The 25,316-nt window shown below is 38.5% G+C and overlaps 1 protein-coding gene across 2 annotated transcripts; it reads left to right on the top strand.

Annotated features, from left to right (window-relative positions):
• The first annotated feature begins 289 nt into the window (after positions 1–289).
• LOC135942163 (CB1 cannabinoid receptor-interacting protein 1-like) lies at positions 290–24,951 on the top strand. Of its 2 annotated transcripts, none has more exons than XM_065488145.1 (4): positions 290–547; positions 16,998–17,142; positions 21,237–21,377; positions 21,465–24,951. In XM_065488145.1, exons 1-4 carry the CDS (start codon positions 327–329, stop codon positions 21,567–21,569), a joined length of 612 nt encoding a protein of 203 aa, XP_065344217.1. In that variant the 5' UTR covers positions 290–326; the 3' UTR covers positions 21,570–24,951. The 2 variants fall into 2 exon arrangements, with proteins under 2 accessions (XP_065344217.1, XP_065344218.1); XM_065488146.1 differs by having other exon boundaries at positions 21,237–21,397.
• Positions 24,952–25,316: the final 365 nt, after the last annotated feature.

The raw sequence follows: 25,316 nt of genomic DNA, 5'->3' as shown, positions 1-25,316 counted from the left end.
AAACCATTTAAAAATAGTCTTTCTTTTTACATATTTTAATGAATAAAATTCCCAACCCTTAACCAGAACAGTTCCAATTCTCAGAAAGCGTAACAGGAAAATCGCTGTGCCAATGTGCGAGTAATAATTACACGATCACGGATGGCGTTTTTCCCGTGAAAGGAAAAATTGGGCAGGCAGGAAGGAAGTGGGCTCAAGCGCCGGGGGAGGGGGTGGGGGTCACGGGGTCCGCGAGCTGGCTTGGCGCCGCGGGCGTGCTCTGGGCGGCGCCGCGTGCCCGCCTCGCCATAGCCACAGCCAGGCAGGCAGGCGGTCGGGCAGCACGCATGGCATCAGCGGCAGTCGAGCGCGCGGTCGCGAGAGGATGGTGTCTCGCCATGAGCCATGGTACGTTTAAGGTGACCCTCTCGATGAAGAAGGAGCCGCACGGCAGCCCTGTCTACTGCAAGATGGACGGGCAACGCTTCAAGCAGGCCAAGACGGTCAAACTGCACACGGACACTACCTACAGGATAGACGTTTCCTTCAAACCACCCAGGAGTTTAGAGTGAGTGTGACACTCAGCGCGCATTTCGCTGCTGCCAATGCTATGTTGATATCTCTATTTCACCACCCGAGTCCGCGGAAGAACTCGCGGTTGGAGTGAGTAACAACTTCCCAATTTGCTTTTAGTGTTTTCGATGGATTGAATTTAATTATTTATTTAAGATGAGAAATACTGAAGGAAGTTTTACAGCAGTTTGCACTAACGTTGATAAAAATTAGATCCTTTCAATTTATTTATACCTTTAAAAAAGAAGCTGTAATATTTCCAAACGATCAATATATTTGTTTAAGTTGTATACACAATAATAGAGTTGTCAAATTGGACCAGACATGTGTTTTATAGAGAAAATAATTATTAAATCTTAGTTTTTTAGCCTTCTCTAATACCTCCGAGGAAAAAGAAATCATATATTGTCTTAATTTAAAAAAAATCGGACCGTTAAAAACCTCTACATAATGGGTCTGATTAAAAATGCTGGAAATAGTAATTTTAGGGGTATGAATATTTCCTACTTCATAAAAAAAAACAGAAACCGTGATTTTTTAGACATTTATTTTTTCTAAAGTTTTTAAGGCTATTTTAGCCTAAGATATTTTCATGTTTTACAAAACCTTTCGTAAATTTGAATCTTTAAATTTTTACATCACATCTTGGTATTGAAATCAATTTTAGAAGGGGAATAGATTAGTCAATGATGTGAATAATTTGAACTACTTAACTTTTTTGCCAAAATCCTTTGTTTACCTCTTCAACTGAATTGAAGCATATAATTTATAATTCGATCTAGAAAAGAACTAGTTTACGCAAGAAAAATGTTACTGGAAATTCCACTCTTGTTAGTTTTGTTCCAATCCAACAAAATTTTATATATACTTTTTGGAACATTTAAAAAAAATCAATGAAAGTGTTTCTTATTCTCTTTTGGCTTTAGGTAAAATATTCTCTTACGAGCATGCTCCTTACATTACATGTTATTGTTTTGTCTTCGATATTTGTTGGCTGCTGGAGAGTGAAAGGCCGGGAAAATTTTGTATCGGAAAAATAATATTATCAGAATCAAATGCCCTAGTTCATCCGATATCGAATCCGTGTTACGCGCAAACTGCGCGCCCTTATTGTTAGTCGTAAAAGAAATCACCTCGTTCAATCTACCGAACATGTTTATCCAAGCAGCGATCGTTTACAAGCGAGAAATTTGAATTTCATGGCTAATTGCTAGCGAAATGAGCAAAGTTTGATGCGTAGGCCCCCCACGCGGTCCGTGTTTTCGTCGTTTAACAACAAGAGAAAAAGTTGCGCCGGACCAGGTGTCTGCGCTGGCCAAATCCTTGCCTCTTTCTCTGTGCCTTATTTTATTCATGCACTTTTATCCGGCGCCGAGACGCAGCTCGTGCTCACCCACTCGCTCGTGCCCGTGAGCGGCGGCTACATTTTTAATTAAACCCCCGAGCTCGTTAGTTTTTCGCTCGCAAGGTGCACAGTGTGCATGCGATTATCTGCCTCTTGTCAGAAAGAAGCACGGCAGCACAGCGGGCGTAGGTAACTCACTTTGCTAATTGCGCCTCGTTACACGTTGCACTCTCCTTTCAAAAACATATATGAGTGCGTAATTTCTGTATGTGTGCATCTCGAGTGGTGCGAAATTTATCCGCACTCGCCCCGGCCGGCCGCGCTAATGATTCTGCTCGAGCCTGGTTTGTAATCCAGCAGCGGCCTTGGTTGCACCGAGTGATTTACTTATTTTGCAGCTCGTCTGCCGTGAAATATATATGAAGTGCTCTTATATATATATATTTACCGTCCTTATTTACGGTTATTAAAAGCCGCGGGTGTTTGCATTGCACCACGCCGCGGTGTCGATTCAATTATTAATCGTCGCGGTGAGCCCAGCCACAACAGAGCTCGGCGGTGGCGCTTTTTAAGTTCACAAAGTACGGAAGGAAGCCAGATTCAAATTATAACTGTTTCATTTTTAATCTACTCAATTTAGACTTAGTCTGCTAAAAGCTGTAACTACCAGTATGGGAAAATATAATTTTCAGTATTTTCAGCTCATTTTTAGCAATTTCAAATTTTCAGCTCTTTTGGATCGATTTCCCAATGCTCCTATCAAACGCACGTTGCTTATTTTTATGATAATGAGATTTATCGTCACTAATTGTGTGATATTATTCATATTGATGATTGGAAGCGCAAAGAAACACAAATGATATCCAATGTGGATCGATTGACAAAAATGATTTGACCTGACCAAAATTAACCCTTTTTAAACCATGATATTTTGGAAAATGATACAGATTAGTACATAAAGTCACTTTATTAAAATACACTTCATGAAAATAACATTAATAGTAGGGCTATAATAAATTTTAGACGATTAACTGCAATTTTTCGGTGATCAAATTGTAGCATATAAATCGTCTGCATCATTATAAAGCATCTAGAACTAAATAAATTAAGTCTTAAATCGCAGTGACTTTTAAACTAGCAAACAATCGGTGGCGTCATTTGTCAGCTTTCGCAATTGGTGAATTTGATTCATCAAAATTCAAAGAATGATAACATACGAAATATTATTAGGTTGTTAATTCAAAGCAAGTACGGTTGATATATTGCTCTGAAGAAATCAGCAACAGAAATTCAATCGAAAATGCGGCGATAACGACACATCGAAAGGTCGTTTTCGATATAAATTATCGAGCATTTTGCTGCGGGCTGCCGCCGCCGAGTGAGTGAGGTAAATGGTGCAGCAACGTTTTTACGGCAGTGTAACTCTGCTTGCCTGTATCATTGCCCGTGAAACTGATACATGCACACAACCTTGAATGGAGCAGCAGCAGCGACGAACAAAACCGCACGCGGCCAACCTGCTCTTTACCATTTTCATTTCATCAAAACAATACGTGTGTCGAGCCAATTGCTGAGCCAGTGTGTGTTACAATAATGCGTCGGAAGAACGGCGAGGCGGCGGCTCTCTTACTCGCATCTGATGTATATTCAGGCTGGCATTACGCCGTCTGAAAATAAACAAAACCTTCGCTTGAGCGGTGTGGCGCAATCTGAATTCTGTGTCTGCGTGTTCTGATATTACGCTCGCCAACTTTGGCGAGCAAAATAAATGGCTTACCAGTCTAACGATTGCCTAATCAATGAGAGGTATAAAAATGGCCAATCGCGACCTACAGGCAATTTGCTACTCTCGCCTGCGACGTTCACACCTGAAGGAGTGGATTCCATCACGCCGCAAAAATAGATAAAATATTTAAAATGAAGCTTTATGGCAATTTTTTTGTAATATTTTCAAAATACTCAGGATTTAGTGCGGTTTTTTTCCTTCAAGGTGCAAAGAAATGCCTATAGAAATTTATTTAATATAGCATTCATTCATCTGCACCAACTACTATTTTTTATTTGTGCTTTCCAATATTTGCAAAACGTCAACTTTAAATAGGAAAAAATCATTTTCCTTGGTTCTTGAGACAGAAAATTTTATTCAAAGAGTTAATATAGAGCCAACTATAGTGGAATTTCTGACTCAAAATTAAAAAAAATACCGGATGTCTTTCTAAGAGGCTAATTTTTTTTACTAACTGCAACAAGGATCTGCTTAAAATTTAATGCGAATTCCAATTACTTTTAAATTTAACGATAATAAGAGTGGTAGATTTCAATTTTCAAAAGGAAGATATAACGTCAGTTTCAATTTTTAACAGCTTACTTCCTAATTTGCATGCAAATCCCGTCTCCCTGATTTCAACATGATTTCATTTTTATTGAAATAATTATCTTTAAATTTAAAATTTCGTGTACTGTAAAGATTTGCAGCTGTCTTGTACAGAGCTAATAAAAATGTTTGATTGCCTGCTGTTTTTCCATGCCACCCGTAAGTAGCTCCGTTTGAGCTTGAAATTCGCCTTTTGCCGCATAACAGTATTATCAATATTTCTTTCTGAAAATTGCTGCCGTCAACACGCCGTGGTTGACGATCATTCACGGCCAACGAAAGCCTTGCTCAGCGAATTCTAAACTCTTATTTAACCACCACCGCGCAAGCAATTTTCGTGCAAATCTGCATGACAAAATGCACTATAAAATTTATTATTCGTGTTCAGACACCCTAGCTGGATGTTCCCCTGTTGTGCGTGACGGAAAATCAAAACCTTGCCGAAATTTATACGGTTTTTCATCATCCAGGGAAAATAAAATCAACAGCAGCGAGCACGAGATCGAATAATGCTTTTAAAAACCATTCGTCGTTTCCAAGCCGAAAGCAACCAATCTAGCGTAAATTTTCACGTAGGTGAAAAATAAGGATTTAAATTTTAGACTGTTTTGTTTTACTGTTTTAGAGAATGTTTTCCGGACCGAAATAATCAATTTTGAAGATTTTAAGTGTATCATTTGTAACATAAACCTCGCATTTTTTGCTTTTATAATAGCATGTTTACTGAATTTTTTTCACTTATCTTTGCAAAATCAGAGGTTTAAAAAATTTGCATTGAAACTTACTTTTTATAAAAAAAACTTTTTCGATTTGAACAGATCAAAAATATTTTGAAAAGAAAATTTGAACTATAATTTGGAAGAAAACAAATATTATTTTGCACAACGAATGGATTTTCAGCCGATATAGACCAATTCAAGGATGCTTTTAGACGTATTCCTTTGAAGGTCCGATTGAAAATTCAGAAAATCTTTTTAAGTAATATTTTTTTAAATAAATTACAAGTCGACTGCCTAAAATTCACAACCCTATAGCGATAAATTGTTGTGAAGGGCAACTAATTCACTTTCGGGCCATTACGCCAAGGACGCATAATTTTAGAATTCGGCCGCGCATTGTGTGTTTTCAATGAGCGTGTGCGAACATTGTGGGAACAGAAAAATCGCGAGGGAAAAAATGCGAGCAGCGGGCCGATTTCGCGAAGCCCTCGAGTGTCCGCGGAGGCCAAGCAAGTGAGGCTCTATTTTCTAAATATTTTCCAGTGCGTCTCCGCGACCCAGATGTCACTTTCACTTTGCCGCAGTGCAACTCGCCGCCGTACTGTGTGTCTGCGAGTATTCCCTGGCGAAAGGTCACGCGATTGCAGCAGTGTGCGCCTGTTGCTCTGGTGCGCCACTGGCACCAGGAGGCACCCCTCACCCTTGGCGAACACGCCCCTCGACGGATCGCACACACGAATACACGCCAAAGAGCAGCAGTGACATTTTTTGCCGCCCTTAATGATCGCGGCGCCGAGATTTCCAGACGTTTTTGCCCCTCACGCGTAAATGCCAAAATTCAAGCGGCAAAAGCGAATTGGAAATTAGGCCGCCGCTCCTTTCTTCTTCGCTGTTTGCTTTTGGCGCGTGCGGAAAAATTAATGGACTTTTCCGAACTACACACTTTTGTGCGCGCCGCCGCCGAGGCTTTTATTGCGCGTACAATGGCTGCGAAGAGTACGCTCTCATTGTTTCTTAAGACACAGTCCAGTGATGTTCCGCCCTATTGTCCCTTTTAAAAGCATTTTTCTGTCAGCGGTGTGTAGCAGGGGAAACGTCATTTCGCTTGTTTCGTACAATTTGTCACTCTGTGAATTTTACGAAATTTTCCGGAACGGAGTGGTAATTATACCCTTCCGCTTGCCCATTAAAAATACTCATTGTAGAGGTTAACCATTGTATTCCCGATATCAAATCAGTAACTTATTAATTCATAACCACAATAATGTGTAGAAAGTTTAATTGCCTTAAATTTAATTTTTTTTTGCTTTGAGAATCAAGGAAAATAAATCTCCTGCCAGCTCAAAATTCCAATGAAAAAACTATTAAGAATGCTTATTTAAAAAATAAACTAAACTCTTTATTTTATTTATTTATTTTATTATTTATATTACTTTCTCTCAACATTTTTTAATGAAATAAAAGAATGAGAAAAACCCATCCTATTAATTGATTTTTGGGAACTTGCATGATCCAAATTCTATAACCCACGTTTCAAACTTTAAAGTTTTTGTTTTTCTAAATGAATATTTTTTTGCATAAAATAAAAGCGGATGTAATTGAAAATATCTCAAATTTTCTTGAATTTACCTAGGTTGTAGGGCGCTAAATTCAGGAAAATTAGTTTTCCTTGTGTAGCGGTTCCCGCATATTAATGCTTTAATGGGTCATTTTAGGAGCCACCTATTGGTAGGCACTACACTCGACATTCCATGTTTATTTTAATTAAATTCATAGATTCTTACTCTCTAAATTTTTCAAAACACATTTACATACCATAAGACAAAATCAAAAAGCAACTTCTGATTAAAATATTGCACGTACACTGCGAAGGAGGACACAATTATAAGAAGCATGTAGAGAAGACGAAAATTCACTTTAAAACTTTATTTATAAATAACATTTTTATTTTGCAAGGAATTTTTGCAGCATTTATAGTTGCTTCTTTCTTCTGTCTTTCAAAACAGAAACAACTACATCAGGCATGGCAAAAATTGAATAGTTATTTCCTGAATTCATATACGAGTAAGTTTTTTCTCAATAATATAATGGCATGGGAAGGCTCTTGAGATGAGCAGTTGGTTGCAAATAAAAAATTCCTGAACGTAACGTGTGAAAAGAATGGGAGCAACATGTGTGGCAGGTGCGCATCAAGAAAATGACTGTCTCATTTCACAGGTCGGCCGCGCTCGCTCGCTCGCAACTCTTGTCTCCGCATCTCCATCGCCGCTGTCGGCATCCAGTCTGCAGCAGGCGAAAAGGCGGAGGAAAAAATCAGCCACTTGGCCTGTGTCCAAACGCTATCGTGAGAGCCATTTCACTCGCAATGGGAGACGACAGATTGGCGAGCAAAACGCCGGCGTCCTTTCGCGCGAAGCCAAAGGCCAATTAAAGGGAATTGGCAAGGGCAAATAATTAAACGACAAACGCGTGTGAGTCGATATCTGCAGACAAAGTCGATGCGACAATAACTGTCTAATTTTCATTACGAGAAGAGAAAGCAAAACTCTACCGTTAAAGGAAAGGTATAGTAATCGTTTGGCGAATGCATAAGTGATGTGGTGCGAAAATTTGAATAGCAACTAAAAATTAGATCATACATATTATGATAAAGTTTAATTGCTAATGATTCAAGGAAAGTTTCATCGAACCCTTTATAAAAACGTTATCTAAAAGAAGAAAATTGAAGAAGCAATAATCTCAAGCTACCATTGATCATTACTTCCTTCCAAATGTTGTTCCTAAATAATTGTCTCATTACTTTATGGATGTGTGCTGATTTGGGGCAGAGTTGCCCTGTCAGCCCATAATAAACTTAATTTTGAAACCAAAAGTTGTGTCAAAGATAAATTTTCCTGGGTTGCTATCTAACTTTCTCAAAAGAAAATGTTGGCTGAAAAGGAGTAAAATCGCAACCCTGATTAGTTCAAATTATTATCTTAAAGTAAAAAGGCCGCTAAAACGACAATTATTTATTGTTTTATTGTTTTGAACTGTCCCAGTGTATGAATGTCAATTTTACCCATGAGGTAAGCTAAAAAGTACTATATTAATACCAAATACTTATCTGGAAAAATATTTTGAGTGGCAAAATCAACTATATTGGCTACAAAAATACTGCAGCCCTAGTGTTATGTGTTTTGTTGCTAGATTCCAAAAACAATTAACTTATTTTTCATCCCAAAAACGTAACATTCAGTTCATTATTGTTTTTATAAGATGCCATATGCGAAGCTTTAAATTGAAACGTGATTTTTGCTGTGGGAAAGTCAAAATTTCCATCCGATGCAAGACTATACCAGCAGTCGAAGTGGTTCTCATAGTTGCGAGAGCATTTCATTGAGTTGCATAGTGAATGAAAACAGCAGGCAGTGGCATATCGTCTGCCTCACGCCGCCGGGGCATAATCGATGCTGGCGTGGATGGCACGTGTGGGCTCGGCGCGCGCGGCACCTGTTATTATGCTAATGCACGAGGCTATTAGCCAAATAGCGAAATCAGAGAAGCTCCTTCTCCTGCTGCTCAGCTCTTCGGCTGTCCGCGTGGTCGATAAGCCAAAAAAGCGACACGATTCTCTCGTCAAAAGCCTGCTGAGTGAGTGAGTGAGTGAGCGAGTGATACGTGTTTGTCGCACGTACGTCTGTTTGAAATTTGGCAATCGGCGCCGGAAAGGAAATGGAACACGTCCAGCCGAGATTTTACGACGAAGGATTCTTCCATGGTCGTTTTGATGATGCCACAGAGACTCGATCCATTATTGCTGCAGTTTGGAACGCGAGCCACGCTCTATACTTCTCGAAATGTCTCGCGTAACGCGTGCTTTGGCTCTTGAAAAGGGAATTCGCATCGTGCAAAGAGCACTTTTGGGACCAAATTTTGGAGCCAAAGCTCATCTGGGAACAAGAGTCGTAGCACGTTTAGAAACATAAAAATAGGGTGGAGCTGGATTCATCTCGACTTGCATGCTGCACAGGTTGCATAGATTTCAAAGTGCAACTCAAGGCGATGACGTTATACTATTCGGATCAGATATGGTTTTTTTAAGTTTACAGCATGTACGAAACAAACGTTTTATATACGTAGCATATTTAATCCTCTTTCAGCTAATAAATTGAACGTTTTGCGTCTCAGATAATGATGAAATTTGGTGGGTGTGTTGGTGATTTCCGTGTTTCTTATCCCGCAGAACTCAAATTTAAAGTAAAATTTGAAAATATTCTTCTCCGTATATGATAAAAAAATTAACAATTTTGAATCACATCCTATTTCGACCGACATTCGACACTGACAATGACAATGAGCTGTTCTTAATTGGAATATGTTTTAAATATTGTGCGGTGTCTTGCATTTTTTTAAACCAATTATTGCAGAAGATTTCTATATTTAATCGACCGTGCAAAATTTATTTACATATTGTTGTTTTTTATCATATTTCGTCACATACATACATTATACGATTTGCCTCCGGCACTCAAAGACTGCAACGCCGCGCAATTCCCCGCTCTCCTCAAGCAGCACATGTGGCAAGAGTTTTAAAGTGTTTGTGAACGTGTGCTTTTAGTGTTAGTGATCTTTCCCACGGGCGCATTGCGATGAATTTGGTCAGTTTAATCGGTTTTCCGCTAGCTTTGTTGCCTTTTACTCATCGATAATTTTTTACTTTGACATGTAATATATTTGTACTGTATTTGTATTATGACATGATGAGAATAAGCAATAATATTTATAGTGCACATGCGCCAATAAAATTATAAAGCATATATGAGAAAAGGCAACACTCCTGGCAAACATCTTGCGAAAACCCTGTCCAGGAGGACAGAGCCAGAGTGGGCCCAGATTCAAAGCCCTGATTGTAAGTTCCTACATACGCAGCTTAAAATTATTCATACGTTTTGTGTGGGATCAGAATAAATATAAGAGCGTGAGTTTCGCTTTATTTTTGTTCGATTTGTTTAGCATATAGAACGAAGACAGACTATGGGGGTAGTCAGCCTCGTCCCCGCTGTCCTTGCAACCCGGTCGCGGTCCAAGAGCACAGGGTGTTGGCCCCTAGATACAGACTCTGCAGTGTGCTCGGCGTTTTGGCACTCGCGGTGCCGGCGACGGTCGGAAAAATTGCGCTGCGTAGAAAAGGGTCCCGCCGTACACGTTTGTACTTCTTTTTTTCGCTTCTTGCGCAAAGTAATGCAGCAAAAGAACTGGCCGGCTCGCTCTAGCTTACTTACACACCACATTATTGAATTTCCAGGCAGGATTTTGGCGTGATATTACTTAGGATATGCGCCGTGCTGGCGGCAGACTTGATATGCGCGCTTGGCTTCAGCTCGTAGATTTTGTGTACGTGCACAAAGCGTGAGAAAATCTGCAGGCAGCGTCTGTTTTCTTAGCCCTTCGCAATCAGAGTTTCGCCCAAACACAAACGGGCCGCGCTTCTAGAAATTATATATGCTGGTGTCTGTCTCAGTTGGGTTGCAAGTTTCCGACCGCAAAACTTGATCTCTCCCGGCAGATGATGCATAAAAAAACATCACGTGGGAAACGTCGTAGCTAAATGTTGGCCTATGAGCCGATCGCTGAAAACAGGCAGCGCGTCTCACACGGACTTTTTGATATAAGTTAAATGTGGTGCAGCTGAATTTATATAAACCAATGGAGAGCCATGCATATGTCCTAAAGAAACTCATGGTATAGAGTAAAATCAAGGAAAATATGGATGATAATAATAATAATAATCTTTATTTGACTTTTGGCATGCACATAACTCATCACAATAAATTGTACCGAATTACATACATCCAATTGCAAAAAAAATCAATCATACAGTAACATTCATTCAAAAAGAAACATAGTAGTTGCTACAACTACTGTACACAAAGCAATATTAAACACAGTAAAATTGATATTTTTAAACCAAATCACACTGCGCATCAACATATTGGCTCCAGTTAATATATCAAAATCACAAGTTGTCTACACAATTCTGATATTCAACAAAAGAGTAGAACTTATGAGCATACAAGAACTCTTTCAACGCGATCACAAACTCTTTATATCTGGGCTCCAGGCGAATCGCAACTGGCAGCATATTGTAGAGCATTGCAACACAAGTCAGCGGATTATACTTGGACATCATTGTTGTTTGCGGCTGAATAATGACAAAAAGTTATAACTCGGCATGTGAGCGTGAAACAAAAATTTTGGTCGACTTTTCTAAATTTACTAATTTATTTTATATTTACATTTTCATCACAATGCCTTAAAAATGCTGCATCCTTTTATTATATAAAATGTAAATTTATTGAAACGTTTGACTCAAGAACTTGTTCAGACAATAGTCAACTTGTTTAGTCGGTATATTCAGGTCAAAAGTGTCAATTGTTCTAAAATTTTCAATATTACGTGGATTAAAATAGCCTGATATTTGATCGAATTAGAATCATGGTTTTAACTTGCCAGTTTTTAAGAAAAGTCCAACAGTTTAGAAAATTAATTTAATTTGCCAAATTTATTCTTAAAATCCTTCGCATAATAAAGCTTAATTGTTTTACGAGCCCTTTACTCCTGTGCTTTCATGCGTTACAATGAGGAGACACATTTTATCAGCAATTAATATTAAGAACCACCCTGAATTTTTTTCTTTTCAGTATATTACCCAGTTTAGGACATTTGTGGGCTCCCCAAGGCAAAGTGCCGTCATCGCACGAGGGAAGATTTACGGCATTAAGGGCCAAAAGCGTGTTTGACGAAATTTGGCCTGGCAAATAAGCTGGCCATTATACTCGCATGATATTGCACAAAAGGCCGCACGTAGTACCACTCGTGGCTGGCGATTTTGTGTTGATGTTTCCTTAGTAACGAACGTGTGTGCCACCACTTATTAATTGATTCCAGCAGCACCTGCTCTGCTTTGCCGCGGTGCTGTTCCTATTTATTTTGTCATGGCACCGAGAAGGCGTATTTTCACGGGCGCAAGCACACACACAAATCATAATTGTGTTGGCAGCGAATTAGCATAGTAAAATTTTTACTGCCACTCCCGGACGACTTTGCCGCGCTATTAGACATACTTTACAGTCGCCAGGGCTTGATAATAATATATGTAGATGTACTCATCGTCCGAGGAATAAAATTTATCGATTTCGACTCGTCGTCCGCACTCATCCACTCTCTTTCTTGGTCTGCCTCCGTGAATAAATAACAAGCTTCTCGACGGAAAGCAAGTTGATAATGCTGTGGAATGATATTTTTCACTTTTTTCTTTGGCGCGCCGACCAAAATAGAAGGAACGGCCGTCGTTAGAATAATCTTCCACCTACATAACATGGGAATGATAGTAGAAAAGAAGGTCTTTTTATTTATTGAATCTTAAAATACTTACATAAAATTCCAGTAGGTTTTTTACCGGAAAATCACCTGCATTGAAAAATATTTCAGGATTTTGGTTGAAATAGAATACTTCATTCCTGGTGCATATAATTTACCTTAAAGTTGTCTCATGACATGTGGAAGCATATGTGAAAATTTCAGAGAAGTGTTGAGAAGTTCCTCTTCATCGAAAAAATACGATTTTGTTGACCTTTCCGTGTTTTGTAAACATAGCCAGCTCCAAATCGCAAGTTCTAACCTTTCGAAATGTAAATATTAATCGCGCACCGTTAGACTCATCTTAATTTCCCTTAGCCAGCTGAAGTGTTAAGAGGGTGCTTCCCCTTCAATTTGCTATATTTTAACCCCTTGGAAGAAAGTAAAAATTCTCATAATGAAGATTTTGTATTCTTATTTTGCTTAACTTTAATGTATACTGTTTTGATTTTCAAACTATGTATGGGCTGGTTAACTTAGAGTTAGTTTTAGATAATTTAAAACATTTTAAGCCTTGGGGATGCGTGCTTAATTTTGTTATTAAAAATTGGAGCCCGAGAGTTCAAGCGGGTGGAGGAGCTAATCCCCTTAAACACTTCAGCTGATCAGGAGAAATTTAGATGAGTGTAATGGTGGGGAATGTTTTGCGTATCTGGTGGTCAGAACCTGAGATTTGGAGTTGGTAATTGTTGCAAACACAAAAAAAAATGAGAGGAAGTCTTGTTTTTTGAGTTTTGAAGTTAAGCACATTTTCAAGTTTTTAAAATCATGAGATCATTTTGATTATATTTAGTTCGGGCTCGGCGAGGGGAAAACCACGGATATGAGATATGAATAATTATGCGAAAAACTTGTATGACGAAATCTGCTAGTAAAGACTTATTTTTGTGGAAATATCGTTGAGTTTGCTCGAACTTATGCCAACTTTGTCCTCTGACCCGTGACATTTCGTCGAAACTAAAATTCAAAACATAAATTTTAACAAAACAAAGAAATATAAATATTTTAAAATCAAAATAGCACATTTATAAAGAAATTACATGCATATGTGACGTGCTCTTAATTACAATAATCAATCACCATAATTTCCTCAAATGACCCAGCGTCACTTTGTAGGGGTGCGACAAGATAATCTTAATCGAGGCAGAACGAATCGTAGGTAGATATGGTCTCTCGGCTTCTGGGGGTTGAATAGGGTGAGGTGTGTTGGTTGTCATTACTTATATTAAAGCGTGGGCCATCGGGCAGGTCGTGCTCTCTCGCAGTCAGATCAATCGCGGACGCCTTTTTTCAGCACGCACACGTCGCACACGGCAGGCAGGCTGGCGAGGCAGAGGCGCGAAGGAAGGAAAACGCGCGCGTCGAAATGGTATTTCTCGATAATAGAAATTGATTCGAGCCAAAGAAGAGGGTGCGCGCCGCGGAGAGAGTGAACAAGAAAACTAAAAATAAATTCTGTTAGCGTAAACATCCATCTCTGGCAATGTAAATGGACTTATGTAGGGCACTGAGAAAGCAAGGCGGCCTTTGTTGCTTCTGCACTTTTGATATTGCCGTTGCGCAGATAAACACACGTGACTCGTGCAGAATTACAATTGCGGAAGATTGTACAATCCAGCAGTTTCCTTGCGTCGAAACGGAATTTTCTGTGTCGTGCATACCAAAAGAGCCTGGAGAGGCAAATTTTTCGGGGTTGCTTTTGCCGACGCATGATGCAAAGTTGTTTGAAACTTGCGAGCGGCACTAACAGTCTTTTAATTTGACAGGCGTGCGGAGAGAGATGGATATTCTCTGCCTCCTGGAGCAGTTTTAAAAAAGTTTGCCTTGTTGCTAAGCTGAAAGTCACTCACTTAGACCTCAGTCACGGAAATTGCCTTTTATGCCAAAAGTGATCTCATTTAAGACCAATTACCTGACAGTTTTTTTTAACTAAATAATTTATTCGTTCTGGATTTCAAAACAATTTTAGTGAAACTCGAAAATAAATATTTTTCGATGACAATTTTTCTACGTACTTGACATATTTTTCTTTATTTGCTATCGAAGGTTTAAGCCGCAACATTTTGGAGGCAGGCTGACGCGGTAGAGTTTTTAAACTTTTTCTACGTCTAGTTTTCGACTTTAAATACGGAGGCCAAAGCACTACTAGCAGAGATCGCTACAGTTGATTTTTAGCCTAGACAAATATATCATTGTTTCCACAGTTATCGTCAATTACCCTTCAAAATTTTGCTCCACAAAGTATTTACAGTATTTAAAATTACAGAAAATCCATTTTACCTTTACGTATTATAATATCTTTTAAAGAAGGAAAATTTCCAAGATTGCTTTTCTAATTTATTATGAAATACCTCGGTTGAAAATCGCGAGCAATCGAAATTATGCTCTCAAAAAAAAAAAATGGACGAGACGTTCAATCTTTAGATAATTTCGGCAAAATCTGAAAATTAATTGTTACATACTCTCTTCTGATTTGACTATTGAACGTTTAAATGATGATTTGTTAGTGGATTCCAAAAACAGGAAATTCAATGTACCTCTTCTTGCTAGAGCAAACGATGCAAAATGTTGTTAATTGTTGTCCTGTAAAGATATCCAACTTATGAACACTCAAATCACTGTGCGCAGTGATCGCATTGGTCAATTTTCCAGAAATTTCATAGCTGAATTTTGGTTGGTTTAAAATTAGAACAATTTTCCAGCGTTTTGCCCCTTAAATATTTTTATCATTTCGCTGAAATTTCGAATGTTTTGCTTATCGGGTAGATCTGGTTTCTGTTCTCCAAGATATTAGAGGCAAACGAAACAAAGGTCACGCATTTAATGTCGTTTCCACTTGAACACGCTCGTTCCTTTTGTGTGATGAAAACAGGCACTTTATAATATTGATAAAACCAATTTTCGTGCATTACTTTGCCCACCCACCCCCATTTGTTGCGAGCAACGTAATAACTCGGCCAGAATAAGTGCCAAGAAATATTTATTTCTCAGCTCGAGTATATATTATACAGAGAGGTAGAGCCAAATACTGTATGATCCGCTGCACAAAGTAAAATTTTAAACGACTGCCGTTGTGTGCGAGTTTGTGTCGAGTGTCGATCGATTTTCCACGTCTCGACGCAAGGCCAACACCCAGGATATTGAAAAGAAAACTGGCTGGCGTGTGTCGAGCTGGACTATATGTACGATGATTGTGTACAGGGCAAAATAATTTATAATGCTATCTAAGCGTAGAATGACGTTTTACAAGAACCTCGCTCACTGTCTGCCTTCTCATGGGCTGCGTCTCGCCTCTTGATTTACGGTTTATTGTGAAATTTAGCTAGCGCGGCACCGCGAGCCTCGCCGGCAGACGCACGCTCGCACGCACGCCGCGCGCGCGAGTTTGCCAATTTGGATGCGAGAGTTGAGTGTCGTTATATATTAAAACGTAAAGAGGCCTTGCGTGTGTTTTATCGGGCTTGGTAATTGAATCGGGTGCGCGGCACTCCTTTTTCCAACCGCTGACCGCTTCATTTGGCACGGCTAGATCAGTCACCGCTTTTCACTAACAATCATACACGTGCGTTGTTATTCAAATCCTCTCTCAAACTAGTTGTCGGTTCGGATTTAAATAAATTATGTGATCAGTCAAGTGTGATAAAAAGACAGCCACGCCTGTCTCACCATATTTTCGCTCAGTTTGCCTCAAGACGCAGTTAATTGTTAAGATCACATCTATTGATTAGCCGAAATGATATCGAACAAAAACCTGATCTTACTTTTTACTGTGGTTTCGTGTTCTTTACTCTGCTCAATAAAAGCCGCGTTATTTCCACTGCTCTAGTATTCAATTTCTCAATACTCGTGTTTTAATTTTTATTTTGCAACGCTTGCCACACATTGCTGAATATTTTTATTCCTTAATCTGTAAGTAGTCATTAAAGTTGAATATCTGTAATTACTGTTCATTCTCTTAAATAAAAATTTCTCAGTACAAAATGGTTCCTGTGAACAGCAGTCGATTTGTTTTTCACATTTATCGACCTTTTTGGAGAGCAGCATTGTCATTTTTTTGTCGGATTCGGAGAACATTTATTGCAACAATTTAAGCATACTTTGCATGTACATATATTTGAGGCTTTCAGTGACGTTTTTTTAAGGAAACTTAATTTTTAAGAGGATTCCCAGTCTTTATGGGTTTATTTTTCTCGGGGAGACATAGAAGGTTGTTTGAAATAATTTTTCCGGTCCTTTGTATTATTTTAAACAGTTTGAAATTTTCATCGATCATTAAAAGAGATTTTTTAATTTGTTGGAAGACAAAGTTCATTTAAAATAACCCTTTTAAAAATTTTTTGGGATTAATTTATGGAGATTAGCTTGCGTGAATTTCCTGAAGCTATAATGCGTGTACCAAATTTCCTTCACGAAACTCTTGTGCAAACGCCTTTCTTGTATCGACAAGGCTCTTCCACGAGGCGCATACCCGAGCCACATTGTTCAGCGCGTCGGGAGAGCGGCCTTTCCACTTTAAGCAGGCGTGTTTCTCTAAACTTTGCCCGTTTTGCTGCAGCACTCTCTCCCTCTCTAATGCTTCTAAAATATGAATTTTGCGTGTTGGCAGGAAAATTACCGTCCTGGGCCAGGACATGGAGACCTGCGAGAGGTGGCGGGATTCGACGGCGTCCGCCTACTCGGGCTACTACACCACCCAGGGCATCATTCCGTCGCGCAAGGGCCATCGGGAAGACATGCCCATTGTCATGCGGGTATACACCGACCCATGCCGACCAGTGCGGCCCTGCTCAAATGAAAAACACCACATGTAGCCTTGGCACTTTTTTGCACAGCTAGAGTCCTCTTTTTCTCAAAGCAACCCTCTGCTCCTTTCTTTCTACATTTTTTTCCTCTTCTCCGTCTGCAAAAATCATTTCCAATTAAACCCCTTGAAGTCAGCGAGTCGGGCCGGCTGCCGGTGCAATGTTATCGATTTGATGCTCATGTTTTGACATTTTGTGTGTAGCTCCTCGTGAGCACCAAATTTCCAACGGTAGCTGAGTTTTTATTTTAAATAGGAAAATGAAATATCTACATATATGGAAATGAATTTTTTCCAATATTGCACGGCCAGTATTTCAATAATAAAAAATGCAGAGCAGAAAGTCTTTCCTGACTAGTTTTTAGTAAGTTTTTATTCTTGAAATTTTTGTCTTGTTCCGGAATTGCTTCTGAAACTTGGCCGATAGAATTACGTTGTCTGGTAAATTGTGTAGGAAAAATTAGCATTATTTGGTACTGTTGATCTTGAAGCAATACGTCATTGTTTTCAATTTTTTGCACTATCCAGATTTCAGTTTTAGGAAAAACATTAACAGAGAGATTGCTATAATTATAAAAATATGATATTGACGGTTTTTGGCAGATGAATAGATAATTAATTATAATGGTTTTAGATTATTTCATGTGTGAGGCATAAATTTCCGTGATTTTTGCTCATTTTGAGGAGCACAGAAAAAATATATGTCGACTGCTTTGAATTCCAAACGTGGTTGGACTTTAAGTTATTTTAACCTACGATTTGAAGCTTTTTTTGAAAAAAAAAATGTTTTAACTGGCTGAAAAATTCTACACTTTTTCTCAAAGCAACTCTCTGCTCCTTTATTTCTTCATTCTTTCCTCTTCTCCGTCTGCAAAAATCTTTTCCTATTAAACCCCTTGAAGTCAACCAGTCGGGCCGTCTGCCAGTGCAGTAACATGAAAATATCGATTGATGCTCATGTTTTGACATTTTGTGTGTGCAGCCCCACGCGAGCACCCGATTGCTGGCGATTAGCTCCCTTTCGCATAAATTTTCATACGGAATTAGAGGTGAACCGGTGCACTTCCGTCAAACAATTGCGTGCGGTCGCAATTTATAGATGGGCCGGACCCTATAGGCTTGATTAATGATAGAGAGCCGGAAAACTAATCGTATTTTTCATATAAAACGTTCGTACAAAACGAGGTCAAGACTTAAATATGTAATGCTTTTCTGTGAAATAGAGCGTTAACTTCCATTTCGTATACACGCGCATGGTGAGCTGTTGTGATTCCCTTTATTTATAGAGCGATTAATTGTAGCATTGAATATCTGCATTGCACAATCAGCACGCCTCCGTTTAGCGTAGGTTATGACAAATGGTGCTCATTGTATTGAAGTTATGCCTCAGCCTTGGTAATATGTATTTTTCAAACTATCGAAAGATTTTAATCTCTAGCTGGAGTAATGAAGCGTATATTTACAAATTATCAGGTAAATAATGAGTGGAGAGGAGGATATAAATTGCGAAGCATTATTGTTGTTCTCACGTTTACTAAATAGATTGTTTTAGGAAAACAGAATATGAAATTTTACGACAGTTGATTAATTGTCAGTATCAATTTATAAGAAGAGTTTATAGATTATATTTCCCGGCAGTTTTTAGACAAAACATATTAATCTTTTTTCGTGTAGGTAGTTTTGCAGACAACTTTGACCTACGTTAGGCACTTTGTTTATAAAGTGATTTGCTCCCCACATAAAATCATTTTTTATTTTTTCAGAGTTATGAAACTCTCAATTCTTTTAGACAGTCTTAAACGGGATTGCTATTTGCTTGAAAATTCGTCTCTTAAAATCATTGCCCCAGGATATATTGATCAAACTAAAAAAACCTGCAAAATTGGAAAAGATATGTGATTATTAAATGAGAGAAGATTTAATTAATTATTCGTTCACTTGCAATGAGATGCTATTTTAACAATTTTTGCAGAAGTTTTAATCAGAAAACATTTTTAAAACCACAAAACAAAAAATTTCATAAAAAATCTGTGCATTAAATATTCTAAATTTCGACGGCCATGGATTAGAAAAGTGTTTATCTAAATTTTTAAATTCCTCTTCACTCAAAATTTACTTTACAAACAGCAAATTAGATCTCGAATCATAGGATACAAACCGAAAGCCTTAATCAGCAAAGATATAATTTAATTTGCATAAAAAAAATCTAAAAATAGAGGCGATAAAAGTGTCCAAAAAACGGTCTATATGTAAATTCCGCAGCCCTTTACCAAATTAAAAATATCTCGATTAAAAGTCACACAAAGAAAAACACAACAGTTCCATTTATTATTTAACAACCGCGTCGCCCCAATGCGGTTTGTTTCTCCACAGAGGAGCGATAACACACAAGCAAGGCCTTACGTAATGCATATTATATCAGCAACCCCCGAGACCGAGACACTCAAGTCCGGAATTTTTTCCACCGCGCGCGTTTTCTCTTTGGCGTGCTTCCCTCGTCGTGGATGTTGGTTGTGGCGGCGGCGGCGAAATCGTGTCAAAGCAGCGGGCCGTGTTCGCCGCGCAAGCTTGACGCTAAATCTCGAATCACCCTTCAAAGCCATAATTTTTTCGCCTTCGCCCGAGTTTAATGGCTTCCCGCTGCAATTTCGCAGTTAATTTGCCTCTATCAGGCGAGCTGCATTGATTTTCACTGTCGAATGTGGCGGAGAGTGCGCCGCGGGCAATGAATGAGAGGAGGAAAGAAAAGCAAAGCACTATAATTATTTGCTCGCCAGTTGGCCGGCCGCCGGCGGAAGTTTGTAATAAAGACACTCGGAAGAGAAGAGTCAAAGGACACATTGCGACGAATATTAAAACATTTAGTTTATTCATCTCGAAAGTAAACAGAGCGGCTTTGCCCTCGTAATTTATCAAAAGTTTAAAAATTCCGAGAACCGTTTCCGTTTTTTACGGCTGCGCATCCCTGGGAGTCGGCCCTCTCTTCATTTTATGAAGTGCATTAGTCACTTTTTATATGTATTCCCACTGCTCTCGCTCCACGTACAGGACGTGGACGTATGTTTGCACGAGTTATGTTGTTATAACGACAGCGACACATGAAAAACCTGTTGACTCTGCGTCGAGGGTCAAGGCCGCGTCGAGAGAGCAGGTCAATTAAGGGCCAATGAAGCGCCCCCACGAAAGAATGCGCGTCTGCCAGGGAAGACGCAATCCAATGATTGTTGGTTTTGTACTCGCGGTTAATGAACAAAATTTTTTCCCTTCAAACTGCCCTTGCGAGCACGCGATTGTGAGTGTGTTCTTGCATGCTTTGCCTGCTTGCCGCCAGTCTCCTTACAATTAGATGGTAGATAGTATGACTTTTATTTTCTCTAGTTGCTGGTTTTATTGGTGTAGTTAAATACCCCATGCACAGTGGCTGGGTGGGTGACGATTTTATTTTATGGGGAGCACGTAGTTAAAATTTCATTGTTTATAATAAAAAAATTGAATAATTAGTACTATAATCACATGTGCTTAAACTTGACGCCATCACTATACTGCGTTGAATAGAGTCAAACAGCACCTGTCCTGTAATATTGCGAGAAAGGTTAAATTGATTCATAAAATTTACAAATAGATTAAAAAAATAGAGGAAATAGACAGAAAGTGACCTAAATTGGTTTTTACTTATATATATCCCCGTGGTTTTCTTACCTGAATCATCACATTTATAGGGTTCTAGTTATTTTCCGCAGTATTTTATCTCCTTAATGCTTTGACAATGGAGTCAATCTTGAACGATTTTTGTTTTAAATGGGTTTGGAGTTCCAAAACGGGCTTAGAAGATTTTCAGTGCGATTCAAGAAACTTATTATTGCGTGCTTATTTAGTTTATTAAAATAAACGTAGAATTCTTAGCCGTATAATAGTTGTAATCTATAAAACTATGAAATATGTATGTAGTTTATTATCTCAGCAGTGCTGGCGTTTTTTTTTGCACAATGTTAAAAAGCAAAAGAGGGGCCTGATTTTTTTAAAACCCAGTGACCATTGGTGCAGGTAAAGGAGACTGGCGAGCTGAGCACGTGTCTGCAGATAAAATTCTACCGTCAGGCGGACGTGCAGCACTGCGAGTGGGGCTCCCGGTTGCACTGCATCGAGCTAGACTGCAGCGCCGCGGAGGGCTCGCTGTCAGTCACGGTGAACAAGCAGACCTTCCGGTAGCGCCGTAATCCGGCGCTCGGGAGCCCCTTGTTGCTTACACTGGCCGTTTTCTCGTGTTCGCAGGAAAGTGGGGACAGTGTGAACATGGACAGCATCCCGTTCTTCATCGCGCCGACCAGCCTGGTGGAGGAGGAGGCCGAGGATCTGCTGGACCAGAACGACTTGTGATACTCACGCAACTCAACACTCGACTGAACCGCCAAAGACGAGGGCACAATCACGCCGGCACAATCGCAACTTTCGCTCCTAAATAAAAATACAACTTAATTCTTCTTCAACTGCTGTGTAAATAATACCAGACGAACTGTTTAACTATAATATTATATAAAATAATAATACACACTGAATACTTGTTATGTAATTGCTCGTTTGTTGAGGATCTGTTGTTGAACGCGCGCTGTATCTTGTCCGATGAATTTCTCAGTTGTCTGTTAATACATACACCAGCCTTCTCTCAACCCCCACGATGCCTTATTTCCGCCCTCTTTCGCTCCCACACGTACACACACCGGGCTTTGCACGTCTTTATATCATAAAAAAATACCAGAGAAAGCGAAGATCGAAGAAGAAGATCCCTGACCTGGCCGCACCGTCTCATAACTTTGCCGCGTGGTGACGTAAAAGTCTTTCCCCGTGCAGAAGGCTGAGAGAGCCAAGCTTATGACACACGTTAGATGCACCAAGCACGTACATACAGACTTGGCAGTGACGCAGAGAGCGGGGAAATAAGGACATTCACTTCTAAACGAATGCTTCTTCTCCTTCAAGAGGAACACCTGCAGCTTGTGTTTCGCGAGAATCACACAAAAAGTTCTGCTTTTGATAAACATTAATGTCAATCGACAACTTTTACTAATAGGGCTGCGCGTTTAAATTTTTCAATTGTTTTTCTGGTAAGTGTTACGAAATAATAAAAGAACTTGAAATGCGCAATTTCGAGCAGCTTAAGCCCACGTCAAAATCGTTGAATATGGTTGTTTTGAATCAAAACTAAATCTTAAAATTCATTTTGAACCTGATGAAATTGTCCCTGATCTAATTTTAACTGTAGTATATTTGAGGAAATGACAAGACTTGCTAAGTTCAACAAAAAATTGACAGTTTTTTTAATCAAATTCAAAATAGAAGAAAATTATTTTCATCCACAGAGTTTCAGGATTCTTGGAATAATTGAATCCTCTATAACAATTAAATATTTAAGAACCATCTTAATTTTTACTGGAATTTCCTATTTATTATTTGATCTAGTAAAGAATAAGGTGAAAATCGTGAGACTATGACGGTCAGATATTAGATTCTTAAATGAATACAAAATATTAACTGGATCCATTAAAATTTGACTGAAAAGTTTTTCAAAACTTTTTATTGCAATTCTAGAAAAGTTTCACTTTCAAATATGTATATCTTGCCAAATTGTTCGGATAATAAATTATAAAATTTGCCCATCAAAGTAAACTAAAACAAACCATTTCAATGAAAAGACATCTAGAATCATTTTTAAGAGTAAATATTTAGTTAAACATATTAGAAAACGCGCAGCCCTAATTATTACCCTAGCTTAAATGTCTGGAGACCGGTTGAGTATCACAAAGGAAACTGTACATACAGTAGAGAGCAAATGCTCTCCTTGCATCAAATGTATCAAGGTGGAAGCAGCAAACGCGTAAACTATTTAATACTAATCAAAACATATAATGCGCTCCGCCATTTGCTAAAGGTTTTGAGCTTTAACAGCACCTCTTGCTTCAAAATTGAAAATGACCATTTAAAATTAATGAGAAAACTAACTTTAGGTACACACGGTATCGTGTTTCAATTTTTCCTCCGATTAAATTAGACCTTTTAAACGAATATCACTAATCAAAGTAGTGCCTAAAGCTAGATTTTAATCTATTGGAACATTCACGACTTCACATAAAAACGAAACATCAGTGCTTCCATCATTTCTCCAAAGCTATGAGTTGATGTTACTTGCGGAATAATCGCACGAGCGCGCGTTTGTGTTTGTACGTTTTATTGTTAATTTCCATCTCCAGGGATGCGATATCTCGCAATATTGTACAGGATAGGATATAGCATCCAATTTATTACAGAAAGGGTGATTCTGATCTTGCTCGTCTATTCTCTAAGGAGATCACGGGGAGCGGCGGCGGCCGTGGCCCGCACTCCGGCCGACCGACCGACCCACCGACCGCCCGCAAATGCACAAACTGCACATTAATAACGAAACGACTTTTACCGCTCACATAAAAAGTTAGTTTACTCGTACTTCGGAGCCCTTTAAATTTACTGCCGACCGCTTCTCTCTTCTCTTTCATTTTCCCAGACATCTTTTCCAGTAAGCTTAAAGGCATGGTGCAATTACGGAAAGTTTTACCGCTGCGCGCATCACCGTAAATGCAGCTTTAATTGAACGCGCGCATGCAAAGCGATTTTCCATCCAGCAGCAGGTTTTGGAGTTGGAGCTCAATGCGTGGTCGATCATTGCTTATAGCTGTGAAATTTAGACGTTGAATTTTATTATTTCGTGCTTCCCGTCATTTTGGAGATAATTAGAAGCAGTATTTAACACCCATGTACGAATCTAAAACTCCCAAAACGGCTATAAAATCATCCATGTTTACAAAGAATTTTTCAGGATCTAAGAACCGATTTAATCTGCATAAAGACAGAAATATCAAATTGCTAATTTATTCCTTAAACTTTTTCCATTTGAATTTTTGCTATTGATTAATATTAATAGAAACATAAAAACGTTTTCTGTTTACAAAGAGAGCAATGCTCTGACTCTTCTGACACAAATTTATAAGGACAGAGCTACTGCGAAAATCATTCTTGATACTTGAATTCCTAAATTCCTTTGCACGTCGTTTGAAAAAATAAGCACAAAAAGCATTTTCCTCTTGACTCTGGGTTCAAATTACAATATTTATTTAATCATCTTAATTTTTATATCATGTAAAATATAAATACTAACAACAATTTCTTTTTAAGTTAATGAATACTGTCGGGTAGTTTTAATTTGCATTATTTTTTAATGATTTTGAGTTCAGAAAAGAACTTTTTATTTCAATAGTGATTTATTTCATAATTAATTACGCATTTTTTCCCACTATTTCAGATGTAATAATATTAACTTAATCTGATCATTCTGGCTCCATTTTTAAGCTATTTGCTTATTTATTATTAATGTTTTCCAATCGCTATTTTATCAGTATTTTTTTAACGTTTTATAGTTTCCCATGAGCAAATATACGTAAAACAAATTTGACAGTGAAAATCACATTCCCTTTGAAAATCGGAATGAAATCCATTATCCTTGTTTATTTTATAAAATCACTCTAAAACGTTACGTATTGGATAATTTGGCTTCAGACTGGACACGACGCTTAAATTATTCAAGCAGATTAAAAGATTAACTTTGTTAATGGATGGTTCACATTGAGGCGGTAGCGACTGTTTGAGCGATCGAGCGGCTGGAAATTTATTACGTATGGAATTATATGATATTTTGTTCATTTGAGAAATTAAAAATTGAGGTTTGAGGTTGTATCATTCTTTCTGTTCTCGACCCATTTTTCACAAGTTCTTAAGTAGATTATTGACGCTCACATTTTCTTTGCTCTCTTTTATCCTTGTCCAAGGAAATCAGGAAATATCTTTAAAAAATATAGCAAATGGTGTGGATAGATTTTTAATAAAATCTCAGAAAAATAAATTTAAATTCGTGCTATCACTTGATTAAAATTGACGAAAACAAAAATTTAATGGCATAAATTAACAGTGTTATTTGAAAATATTATTTTTACTCAAATACCCTGTCTAAATTTCACAGCACTACACGATATATAGATATTTATTACAAAAAGAGTAAACCGCTGGCGGCAAAAGTGAATTTTGCGCATGTATGAAGTG

Source organism: Cloeon dipterum, chromosome 4 (assembly GCF_949628265.1).
Source record: "Cloeon dipterum chromosome 4, ieCloDipt1.1, whole genome shotgun sequence".
Lineage (NCBI taxonomy): Eukaryota > Metazoa > Arthropoda > Insecta > Ephemeroptera > Baetidae > Cloeon > Cloeon dipterum.
Note: the sequence above shows the minus strand (reverse complement) of the source record. Positions and strands in the feature narration are given on the sequence as shown.